The sequence below is a fragment of the Nicotiana attenuata genome, unplaced genomic scaffold (genome assembly GCF_001879085.1).
Source record: "Nicotiana attenuata strain UT unplaced genomic scaffold, NIATTr2, whole genome shotgun sequence".
NCBI classification, from domain to species: Eukaryota; Viridiplantae; Streptophyta; class Magnoliopsida; order Solanales; family Solanaceae; genus Nicotiana; species Nicotiana attenuata.
The window spans coordinates 257,998-269,320 of record NW_017671482.1 but is presented as its reverse complement, the minus strand read 5'-3'; the positions used below and the strand labels follow the sequence as shown (position 1 = coordinate 269,320).

At 35.4% G+C, this 11,323-nt stretch overlaps 2 protein-coding genes across 3 annotated transcripts; both read right to left on the bottom strand.

Moving 5' to 3' along the window:
- Window positions 1–476: 476 nt before the first annotated feature.
- LOC109208565 (probable polyamine transporter At3g19553) lies at window positions 477–3,310 on the bottom strand. Its single transcript, XM_019371695.1, has 2 exons — window positions 2,164–3,310; window positions 477–1,357 (listed from the first exon to the last, which is right to left on the bottom strand). Exons 1-2 carry the CDS (start codon window positions 3,126–3,128, stop codon window positions 823–825), a joined length of 1,500 nt encoding a protein of 499 aa, XP_019227240.1. The 5' UTR covers window positions 3,129–3,310; the 3' UTR covers window positions 477–822.
- A 3,062-nt stretch (window positions 3,311–6,372) lies between these two features.
- On the bottom strand, window positions 6,373–10,160 carry LOC109208564 (histone deacetylase 6). 2 transcript variants are annotated; one of them, XM_019371693.1, is made up of 4 exons: window positions 10,074–10,160; window positions 8,874–9,053; window positions 7,779–7,904; window positions 6,373–7,666 (listed from the first exon to the last, which is right to left on the bottom strand). In XM_019371693.1, exons 2-4 carry the CDS (start codon window positions 9,044–9,046, stop codon window positions 7,486–7,488), a joined length of 480 nt encoding a protein of 159 aa, XP_019227238.1. In that variant the 5' UTR covers window positions 9,047–9,053; window positions 10,074–10,160; the 3' UTR covers window positions 6,373–7,485. The 2 variants fall into 2 exon arrangements, with proteins under 2 accessions (XP_019227238.1, XP_019227239.1); XM_019371694.1 differs by having other exon boundaries at window positions 8,874–9,000; window positions 10,074–10,131.
- Window positions 10,161–11,323: the final 1,163 nt, after the last annotated feature.

Sequence of the window (11,323 nt, the reverse complement as noted above, 5' to 3'; positions counted from 1 at the left end):
ATCATTCATTAGGCATGCAACACATTTAAATCCTAAAAAGAAATAGGCAAGCATCAGCTTTCAGTAATGAATTCATGCAATAGGCAACTGGCAGCAATCAACAGACAAAGTTTCTGAAATTTTAGTTGTTGGTTTTGTTGCATTTCTCTAAGGAAGGCAAAGAATTCAATACCAGTTTGATAGATCTATATTCATTCTTAATCCATTCCCAAATCCCGATGGATTGCCCACCAAAATGAAATCCTTATTTTCTATACTTGATCCATTTCTCTCGAAACTGTGAATTTGATAGTCCCTTTTTTTTCAAATAATAGATGAGGAGGAATGTCAAAGTCTCATTGATCACCCGGAAGGAACCTTTTCAATTTCTCCTATAGTATTGCACATGCAGAGAGCGACACATACACACATATAAAAGAGCATTCAGAGCTAAAAAGTTTAAGATTGACCGATACGGATAATTTTCTTAAACCAAGTTGGAAGAAGAAGAAAGATGACAGGAGTTGGTATTAATAAGTTATATAGTGTTTCACATCAGGTACAACAGCATTCCTCCCGTAGTGTCTCATTCCATTTATAGCATATATTTTCTAGCTTGAACTATGTTAATACAAATCGCAAAAAGGGGGCCCGGGGTAATGAGCTCCAGGTACGCACGGGTTCCAGAAAAAGGGCCAGACCCATATTTAATCTAGGAATTTTATGCAGCCTTACCTTGTATTTCTCCCCTGACCTACTAGTCACCCGACGACAACTCTTGCTGTTGCGCCAAGGCTCTCGTTCCTTCTGGTATAAAATGTACAAAAAATATGAAAGTATCTTCTAATCCAATGTTAACATTTCTTGTGACAAGGTTTCAGAATCCTGTACTTTTGTAGAGTGTCCGAGTAGGCTAAGAGATGCATCATCATCAACAACCTGATCAAGTTCAGTAGCTGCTGATTGGTCCTCAAGAATATCGTTAGAATGTCCTAATGGTTCATCTGTACTAATAAAATGGCACCATTTTTTCTCCTTTGCATGAAGTATGGCAGGATACAAGAATAACCCCAGAATAATGACTGAGCCACTTACGATATACGTCTTTAACGAAGCCAAATACATGACAAAAATAAGCAACAAAGCAGGTGGAAGGCAAATCGCCGTTGCTCCAACTGTTTGAAAGGGAACCTTATAAGGTCTGTGAAGATCAGGCTTCATTATCCTTAATTTTATGAAGGCTGCAAACTCGAGAAGCATTCCTACTGAATAGAGGAAGTTAAGAAATTCCAAGATTTCTTGAAAACTCATCCATGACAGAACGATCACGCCCGTTGCAGAGCATAAGATGCTGATAGTGGGTGTCCCATATTTTGATCTGCAAGATTTGAAGTATAGTGACTTGTCTTATGATAATAGACTCAGAATGCCAAAAAGGCCAATCTGTAAATTTGTCTTCTCCCTCTTTTGGATGATACTCGAATAACAAGTTAAGAGTTGTTTTCATCTTTGATCATACTGCATATTTCCTAACCAGATCAATGTACTAGAATTCCATCAACTGGGACACGCTAAGATTCACACCAAGATTCCCTACTTTTAATCATCTCAGTTAAATAAATATCCAAGAACCTAAGATGAAGGTAATTTTACTTTATATTTCCTCTTTTAGTGGAGCATCTGAAGCTCTAATATCAATAGATCAACAACAACAACCCAGTAAAATTTTACTAGTGGGGTCTGGGGAGGGTAGTGTGTATTCAGACCTTACCCCTACCCCGAAGGAGTAGAGAAGCTGTTTCCGAAAGACCCTCGGCTCAAGAAAACAAAAAGACAAAAGAAGACAATATTAGTATCACCACAGAAATCATAGGAAAAATAGGAACAACATGAAATCCAGAAGAAAGATGCAAAGCAAGAGCGATAGCTAGCAAATAGGTCATGCACTGAAAAGCGAAATAGTAAGACACAACGTTGCCACTAGCTTGCTATCTTAGACAAAAACCCTACCAGACTAGTCTTACAAAGGTACGAAGTAAAGCAAGACTCAACTAACTCCTAACCTACAACCCTAATACTCGACCTAATATCAATAGGTCATGCCAGGAAAAGCTCTACGTTGTAATTTACAAATGCTTACTATTAGAAACATCATAAAAGAATAAAGAGGGAAATTACTCAAACCTCGAAGCAAATATAGAAGGAAGCATTCCCATTTCGCTCATCCCAAGAAGTTGGAAGGCATCACTACTCATCTCAGCTTCAAACAGCCCCATATTAGACATTGCAGCTGCAGCCTGGATCCACCATTTCAGCCAAACGCCACCAATCAACATTCCAGCTTCTGCAAAATAACCGTCACTCCACTCACTAGGGTCAGACTTTAAAGCTCCTGTTGCAGCCAGTAATGGAATAATATAAGAGGAAACCACCAAAACTAAACCCGCGAGCAACGCGTTTCGAAACGTTCTACTAGGGTCTTCAACCTCCCCTGCTAAAGTACTGACCTTATCCCAGTAATTAAGATTCCAAAACATGGTATTAAAGTACCCTCTCCATTCAACCTTTTTGAAATCGACAACAATCCACTGTCGTGGTTTGATCCTAGGAATCGAGAGAATCGCCATTACAACAAACGGAAAAAGGGAAAAACTTGCAAGCAAAACAGCTGAAGAACCAACAATATGGAGGCCTCTATAATTCAAGTACGTCAAAGAGACTGTAATTCCTAACAGGGCTGGAATTCTTGCAACCAAGTGATTAAAAACGGGCAACGAATGCTTCAAGTAATCGAGGAACAATACAGGGTAAAGAGCATTATCCATGACACCACTAAACCATTTCCAAAAGCCTTCTTGAAAGCCCCAGAAAGGGCCAAAAGCAGAAGATATCCAAATGACATAGCCACCATTTTCAGGGAAACTTGTGGCTAACTCAGCTGTGATTAGTGCTTCAGGTATACTCCAAATTAAAGCCAAAATCACGAAACCAAGCAAAGCTAACAAAGGGCCACCTCCTGCTTTAACTGAATCTTCTACACCAAAAGGCCCCCCTGAAACTTCATAGAAAATCAAAGCAATAAGAGGCAATAAAGTTAGTTTTGGATTTTTCTTGTTAGTTGCACTACTGTTCTTGACATCATTCACCATTCCCTCTGAATGATTAACATAAGATGGGAAGGAGAAAACAAGGGAGAGAAAAAGTCAACCCCAAGATTGCAGATCCTAATTCCATGGAAAGTATTTGGGTGCTACATAGCATGTGTAAAGAGTTAATTCCTTAAGTATTATTATGGTCATCCAAGTATTTGTGAATTACCTACTAAAGTTACTTTTATTTATTTTAGGACAATAAAATCACTCACATTTGATTTTGTGAGAGACGTCACTTCTCCGGTGGCGGCTAAATAAAACGCTTTGTAGGATAACTCTCTATTGGGTGATTTTGTTGTTCTAAAATAAACAAAAGTGACTTTAGTATATAATTTTTAATATTCGTAAAATGAATGATGCACTAAAAAGATAAGATTTCCTTGCATATTATGTATTTGTGTTAGGGATAAGAGAGAGATTTAGTTAAAGTTCAAGATCGTAAGTTTACTGTTAATAAATATTTTCCTATATCATACCGGTACATGTTTTACTTCATTTCTTTGAGGTTTGTCCTAAATTCTAACAAGACTAAGCAATGTTGTTTATAGGAATATTGTACATGTTATAACTACTTGCATATTTTGTCTAATGGCAGGTGAAGATGTACATTTTATTTTGGTGTCTTCAGTTTGTTACATTTCATGGACAATCCGTTAGGACGGAGGTATAATTTTTAAAAGTTTGTAAATAATAGAGATTTATCAAGTCGGATAGTATAATAACTAGGATAAATTTGATCGAATAATATTATAGAAGTTAAATGTAAAAAATATCCGAAAGTAAAAGAGTAATTTTAGCCCTTTTCCCTTCATAAAACATCCTCTCCCTTTTTTTTTCTTCTTGAATTACTGACAGGAAGAAGTGGACAGAGTTACATATTGAGAAATGTGTCATGCACGTGCTTTGCAGAAAGGAACGGGTCTTTGTCTTTGTTTGGTGAGCCACAACTTGCTTCTTGTCTTGACTTGCTTGCAGACACAATATACTATGGTATTTAGCTAGCATTTGGTTATAGATTTTAAAATTTATTTTAAAAAGTCTGTTTTGGGTAAAGTTCGGTTCGAAAATAAAAATATGTTTGGACATCAATTTTAAAAATATATTTCCCACTTTAGAAAAACATGAAACATGACTTATACCACAAGTTCTAAAAACTATCACAAATACCCAACAATATCATTATCAATAACATTCATTATATTATCGCAAACCATAGTACTGAACATAAATAAATTTGGTGCAAAATTATCATTTTTATAATGAACGACATGATACACTATCAGATGAACAAGAAGAACGAAGCAACATTATTACAAAATGTAATAAATGGTGGGCTCTTTTCTAAATAACATAAGTTTGGAGCTTTTAAAAAATGTAATAGTGATATTTTGGCCCAAAATTTGGAATTTTGTCAAAATGTAAGCAAAATATATGGCCAACAAGTGTTCGCCAAATAAAATCTAAATTTATTTTAGCAAAATCTATGGCCAAACGGGTACTTAAGCCAAATTTCCTCTTTGACTTCTATAAATTGAACATTTACACTCGACAATGTATCTCCTTTCCTGTGTCTTTTTACAGACAGCGACAGGAAAGTGCACGAATGATATTCCCAATATCTCCGTTATTTCAGATTTTTTTTTTTTTATATATTTCTATCACTAAATGCCATTGAAATTTTGGAAAAGTTGCAGATCTCCTTGGGAGAAGCGCACAATTTCTCGTTGTCAACAATTTCAATAGTTTTTTGTTAACGAAGTTATTAGTAATAGCTCTAACATATACTCCCTCCGGTACAAATAAGTAATTTTTTTAGCTGTTTTCACACAGATTAAGAAATTCACCTTTTAGCATTAATTAGTAATGAAATTGACCATATTAACATTTACTATCTTTTAACATAAATACTCCTAACACATACTCCAACACTATTTACTCCAAGGGCAATGTAGGAAAAAAATAATTAATTCGTTCTTGAAATCTGAAAAAATCACTTATTTTGGACCATAAAAAATCACTTATTTTGAATCACAAAAAATCACTTATTTTGGACCGGAGGGAGTACTACCTCCGTTCCAGTTTATGTAAACCTATTTCCTTTTTGATCCGTTCTAAAAAAAATGACCCATTTCTAAATTTGGAAACAATTTAGCTTAAACTTCCAATTCTACCCTTAACGAGAAGGGTTTATACCCACTGAACCACACAAATACTCGGGAGATTTGCATCTATACCCGCTTTTTGGGTTACGTTTTAACTTGTGCCCGCTTTGCAAAAAAAATTGCAAGCGTACCCACTTTTTCGCGTAACTTCAGCATACGGGGCTGAAGTAGCAAAGGCAATCACCAAAACTTAAGCATTCTAGTAGACGGGCCTGAAGTAGCAAAGGCAATACGCTGAAGTTTTTTTGTCCTAAATAAGATGCTGAAGTTATTTAATTCATTTGTAAAAATTCAACAATAAAATAGCTGAAGTTTTTTTTGTCCTAGATTCATTAGTTTTGTCATAAAACTTTTTCAAAAACTTCAGCAGAAGATGCTGAAATTATTTAGTTCATTTGTAAAAACTTCAGCACTAAAATAGCTGAAGTTTTTTGTCCTGGATTCATTAGTTTTGTCATAAAGCTTTCTCAAAAATTTCAACAGAAGATGCTGAAGTTATTTAGTTCATTTGTAAAAACTTCAGCACTATATAAGCTGAAGTTTTTGAAAAAGCTTTCTAACATACTAAATAAATAATCACCTTATTTTTTCATAGTGTATTACTACTATAAAATAATCAGATTGCCAACAATATTTAAATTATAAATTTTGGAAACAATAAACGTGAAAAGAACAGAATTACGTAGAAATATTCACAAATTATTGTCTACTAACTTACGTAATTATTTATAATTTATTTTTAAATAATCTGATAAACATACTTATGGCAATCATCCCATAAACTGAAGTTTCATAGCAGCACCAACAGCAGCAGAAGAAAGAAGAAGAAGAAAACGAAGGAGGAGGAGGAGAAAGGGGGCTGGAGTTGTTTAAAAAATGGTTACAAGTTAAAAAATTTTAAAAAAGTGGGTATAGGTTAAACGGAGGCGACCAAATAGGGCGCCCCGTGCAATTTTTACCAAATACTCTGGGCCCCTTTTTGACTTGTTTAGGACCACAAATTCCAAAAATATTCATTTTTTCTTAAACTCCGTGCCTAGTCAAACATGGTCACATAAATTGGAAGGGAGGGAGTAAGATTTTGCACCTAAGATCATTTTGTGATTTCTTTCCCTGCATCATCTATGTTGACAGACATGAGCGAAGGCTCTTACATTTTATAAATCACACTGACTTGAATGCTGGAATCCGGAGCTCTTCAATGCTGTTTCTTTATCTTTTTGAAATCATGGAGATGATTATCATATCCCACACAAGTGCACTTGATAACCTCTTTTTTGAGTCATTTTTCCATTACTTTTTACAAAGATGTCTGAGAATAGAGCGTAGCCCAATTTTACCAGCAAAACCACAGTTCTCAACTGTAATCCTTTGTCTCCAGACGTATCTTACACTGTCCCATTCTTACTCCAGTTTCCCTGTGATCGATGCGTCATGGGGTAAAACACGTTGAATCACACTATTCCAAGATGAAAGCCTCCATTGGCACTTGGCAGAAGAATGTATATAACCGCTGGCTACTCGTGTTATTGTACAAGTTTTCACCTTTGAACTTCAAAAGCACTCGGACAATTTTTCCAGCTATAGTTTCCAAAACTAGCTTTACCAATAGCCTTCGCGTACTACCTGTCAATAATAATTTGGTTCGGATGGTAACCTTAGGGGAACTTATTTGTCCTTAGTTTTACGCTCACAACAGCTTTGCTGTAATGGATTTTAAAACGTGATACCATTTATTGATTTAACTGCTAACAATTCAATGAAGCAAAAAGGTATTCAGATGCTCCTGAATCTTATCTGCATGCATACAACGGGTGGTTCCTACTTCCTCGCAATTCCAGAAACTGCATTACTGACCTGGCAGGCTATGAAGATCAAGAAAGTACACAGTCAGAGACGATGCATTTTTCTGGTCTTGGTGTTTAGAAAGGAATCAAAGATGTTTTGAAGGGAAAGCAACACCCATCACTTTCGTAAAGTTCAGATGTATCCACTGAAACTTTTGCTTACTGACGCTAACTTCTTGGTGCTCCATCTATTCAGCAAACTATTTCGCTTACATATCAAAACGTCAATATCTAAGATAAAGATGCCATGATCCAAAATAAATTCTCTCTTAACCCATTTTCCTATGGGAGAAATCAGTTGAAGAACAGCCTAATATCACAAGCATCAAAGAGAAGAGGGAATGATTAGTTCCCAGAAGTAGAACCCTCTGCTCTGTTATCTGTAATTTCTATACACTCCGCTGCTCGTAAAGGTGGAGGTTCATTAAACTTTAGTACGTAGGCAGTGAAATGAACAGACTGCAATGGCATAATTGCTTGAGCATCTAAATATGCATTGCAGGAGAAACACCATACTGATAGATCACTGCTCCAGAAAAAGGAAAAGGAAATTCCAGTAAAAACGTACATCTTTAGCTCAAACATGTGCTTATTCAATGAATCGACAAAAAGTAGTGTTGTGTTGTCAGAGAAGTTACCTAAAGCTGAGTGCAATAGAGTGATTGCTCTGCTTGTAATGCTCAAGCATGTGCTTATTAACAAATCGACTGCAAAGCACCTCCTTGCAGCACAAACATAGCCAGTTCTCTGCTGGGTGTTGACACCTTACAAAAAGATTTTCACACTATGTCACCAAATTCCTTTGCTTTGAAAAACAATATCCATTTAGCTAACTCAAGCCGGCATAGAAGGTTTAATAGTAAAGTCAGCCGTAGAATATAAAAACTAGTCTTTCCCGAGATTGGAATAACTACGTGATTATCATACAGATAGATGGAAGTCTATAAATACATGCTACTACACCTCTATGCACTATCAGAAAAGCCAAGCAATTGTATGGGCTATTAATTCCAATATATAGAGTTAAAAACCAACAGAATTGAGAGTGACTAGCCATTACTTTCCTTAATAATCTAGTGAGTATGAAATAATACACAAAATGGAAAAATTACCTTTTAAGGATATTAATCTAAAAACTTTAGAGGAGCAAAAATGTTATTTTTTTCTAAAAGAAGATGAAGTCACATATGCTTCATCAACCTTGAAACAAGTCCATACTTCTTCTGTGTCCACGTCTTTGGGCTTCTCAAATAGAGAAATGGTCTAGAACCAAAGGAAGACTGTTGCAGCACCTATTTATCTATTTTGTTCGGACTCTTCAAAAATGATGACAGGTGCGTGTCGGATCCTCCAAAAGTAGTACAATTTTAAAGGATCCGACACTGGTGCGGCAATATTTTTCGAGAGTCTGAGCAACAAAGCCTATTATGGGGTACTTGAAACGGTGAAATGTAGCAACATTTTTAGACATGACATTTCAATTCGTGATACTTTAATCTGGATATAAATTTTGAGTAGCTAAACATTGAAAATCTAATAGCCTTAAAATTGTTTATTACTATTACTTACAGCATAGAGCAATTATAACATACATTAACCTCATTAAAAACTCAAAATAGAAGGAAAATGAAATAAAAAAGAGACAAATGATAGGAAGAAACATAATGAAATTATGGTATGACATGTACTGGATTCTATAAGTTCAAAAGAGATTAGGGCGTAGGAAGATGAACCTGTTGCAAGGAGTGTCTGGAGTTGGAATGTGAGCGAGATCGGACGATAAAGAGGTCAGGTGATCACAGTGACTTAGGGGCTCAACCCAACCAGATTCAGACCCATAGAGCATCAGTATCTCATCTTCTGCATCAACGGGAAATGAAGTCGATGAAGAAGCTTCATTAGCCATGGATCAACTGTGGACAAATTATGATGTGTTAGCCACATTTCTGAAAGGAACCACACAAAGTTGAAATATCCTTTCGCATCAGATATGCTATATGAAAAAGGATTTTGAAAATCAAGGATGTGAAACGATTGGCATGTAAAATCTTGTCTGAGTAAAATGATTATTAGTTGGCAAAGATTAAGATACCAATCAACTTAATAGTTGAATGACATAAGCTTATAAAGATTTAGTAATTAAAAAGAAGAGAAAACAAAAGAGTAGAAAAACATTGAGACAACAGCACCACGACATGACAAAGTTAAGTTAAGCCATCCAAAGCAACTACACTTACAAGCCCAAATGTAATACCAATAAGAATTTATGAATGCACAGTGCTAAAATATAAAGAGTAAATGCAACAAAAATTGAAACACAGATAAACAAATATAAGTTCAGAAGGAGTTCGATCAAATGACCCCCCCCCCCCCCCGAATATACAAACGGTTACAAAGTGTTTAATTTGGTGCTATCAAATTAAGAAAGATGCAAACTCAGAGCAGCCTTTCAAACATATTCACTAAGCTGAACCATCTAAAATTTTCAATAGAATGTCACTCATGTCCTCGGAATCAAGTAAATAGCGTTTTAATCATCTATTCATAAATGATACTAGAGTAATACTTCTGTGATAGGACAATTCATTACACTAATTCATTCCTCTTGAAGTTCATAATCGGATCCCACACATGTTAGCACATTTACGAATTACGCCCATTCCCCTTTTACAATCAATCATCAGTAGCTTAATCTCAAACCAATTGGGATCAACCGTATGAGTTATTTTGTAACAATTATGCACTATTTCTATTTGGGCCTATTCATTCCAATACCAAAATAATTTGCCTCAAATCAGGAGTGTTCTAAAAGAAAAGGTTTAAGTTTAACAATACCCAAATAAATAAAAATCAAGTAGAGCTTGACGTGCAAAAATCAATTGAAAAGGGGTTAAGGATTTAGATTCACAAGAGATGGGAAGATGGACAGATACCTCAGACGAACTATTTCGCTGTGGTGTCAAGGGAGTAGCGATGAAGTTGAAACTGGCCGAAATCACCTTGCGATTTGGGCCCAGATACTATATATACCGCTCTAAAAAATAATCAAAAAATATATTTTTGTATATTATTATATAATATATATTTAATCGATGCATACTTTTTGTATATTTGACTAATCGATGCAATTATTTTTGGCCGACCGGCTAAATATATAACTTCACCATTGTTTGAAAAACAAAAGGGTGTTTTTGGGGCATTTGCATCTATACCCGCTTTTTGTGCCACATTTTAACCTGTGCCCGTTTTGCAAAAAAAATTGCAAGCATACCCGCTTTTTCACATAACTTCAGCATGCGGGGCTGAAGTAGCAAAGGCAATCACACAAAACTTCAGCATTTTAGTAGCCGGACCTGAAGTTCAGCTCTAGAACTGAAGTTTTTGTTTTGTAACTCGCGAACTTCAGCTTTAGAGCTGAAGTTTTATTTTATAAGTTTTTGTTTAGTAACCGGAAACTTCAGCTCTAGAGCTGAAGTTTGCCAATTATAAAATAAAAACTTCAGCTCTAGAGCTGAAGTTTTATTTTATAAGTTTTTGTTTAGTAACCGGGAAACTTCAGCTCTCTGAAGTTTTTGTTAAGTAACCGGGAAACTTCAGCTCTAGAGCTGAAGTTTTTGTCTTTGTAACCGGAAAACTTCAGCTATAGAGCTGAAGTTATTTAGTTCATTGTATGTTTACTACCCCAAATAACACTCTTTTCACATAACTTCAGCCATAGTTCTATTTAATTACTACTAATTATTTCCCCACAAACTACAGAACCTTCAATTTACTACATTATCAACAACTGTAGTATTCTACGCAAGACAAAGAAGAAAGAAGAAGATGCGTTCTGTGAAGGAGAAAGTAAGCAACGCAGTGGAGAAAGCAGCAGCAAGGACAAAGGAAGAGGTAAGCAACGCAGCGGAGAAAGGAAGCTGATATTTTTTAAAAAGTGGGGTACAAGTTAAAAGTTTTTAAAAAAATGGGTATAGGTTAAATGGTGGCGACCAAATAGGACGCCCCGTGCAATTTCTATATTTTTTTCACTTTCAGCCCGTGCAAAAAACTATTTACATTTTATAGCCAAAAAAGTATAAAATTTGTTTAATTTTTATATATAACATACAGAAAAGTTTAATTTTATAGCCGATATTGTTTAATTTTTATAGCCAAAAAAGTTTACATATATATATATATATAN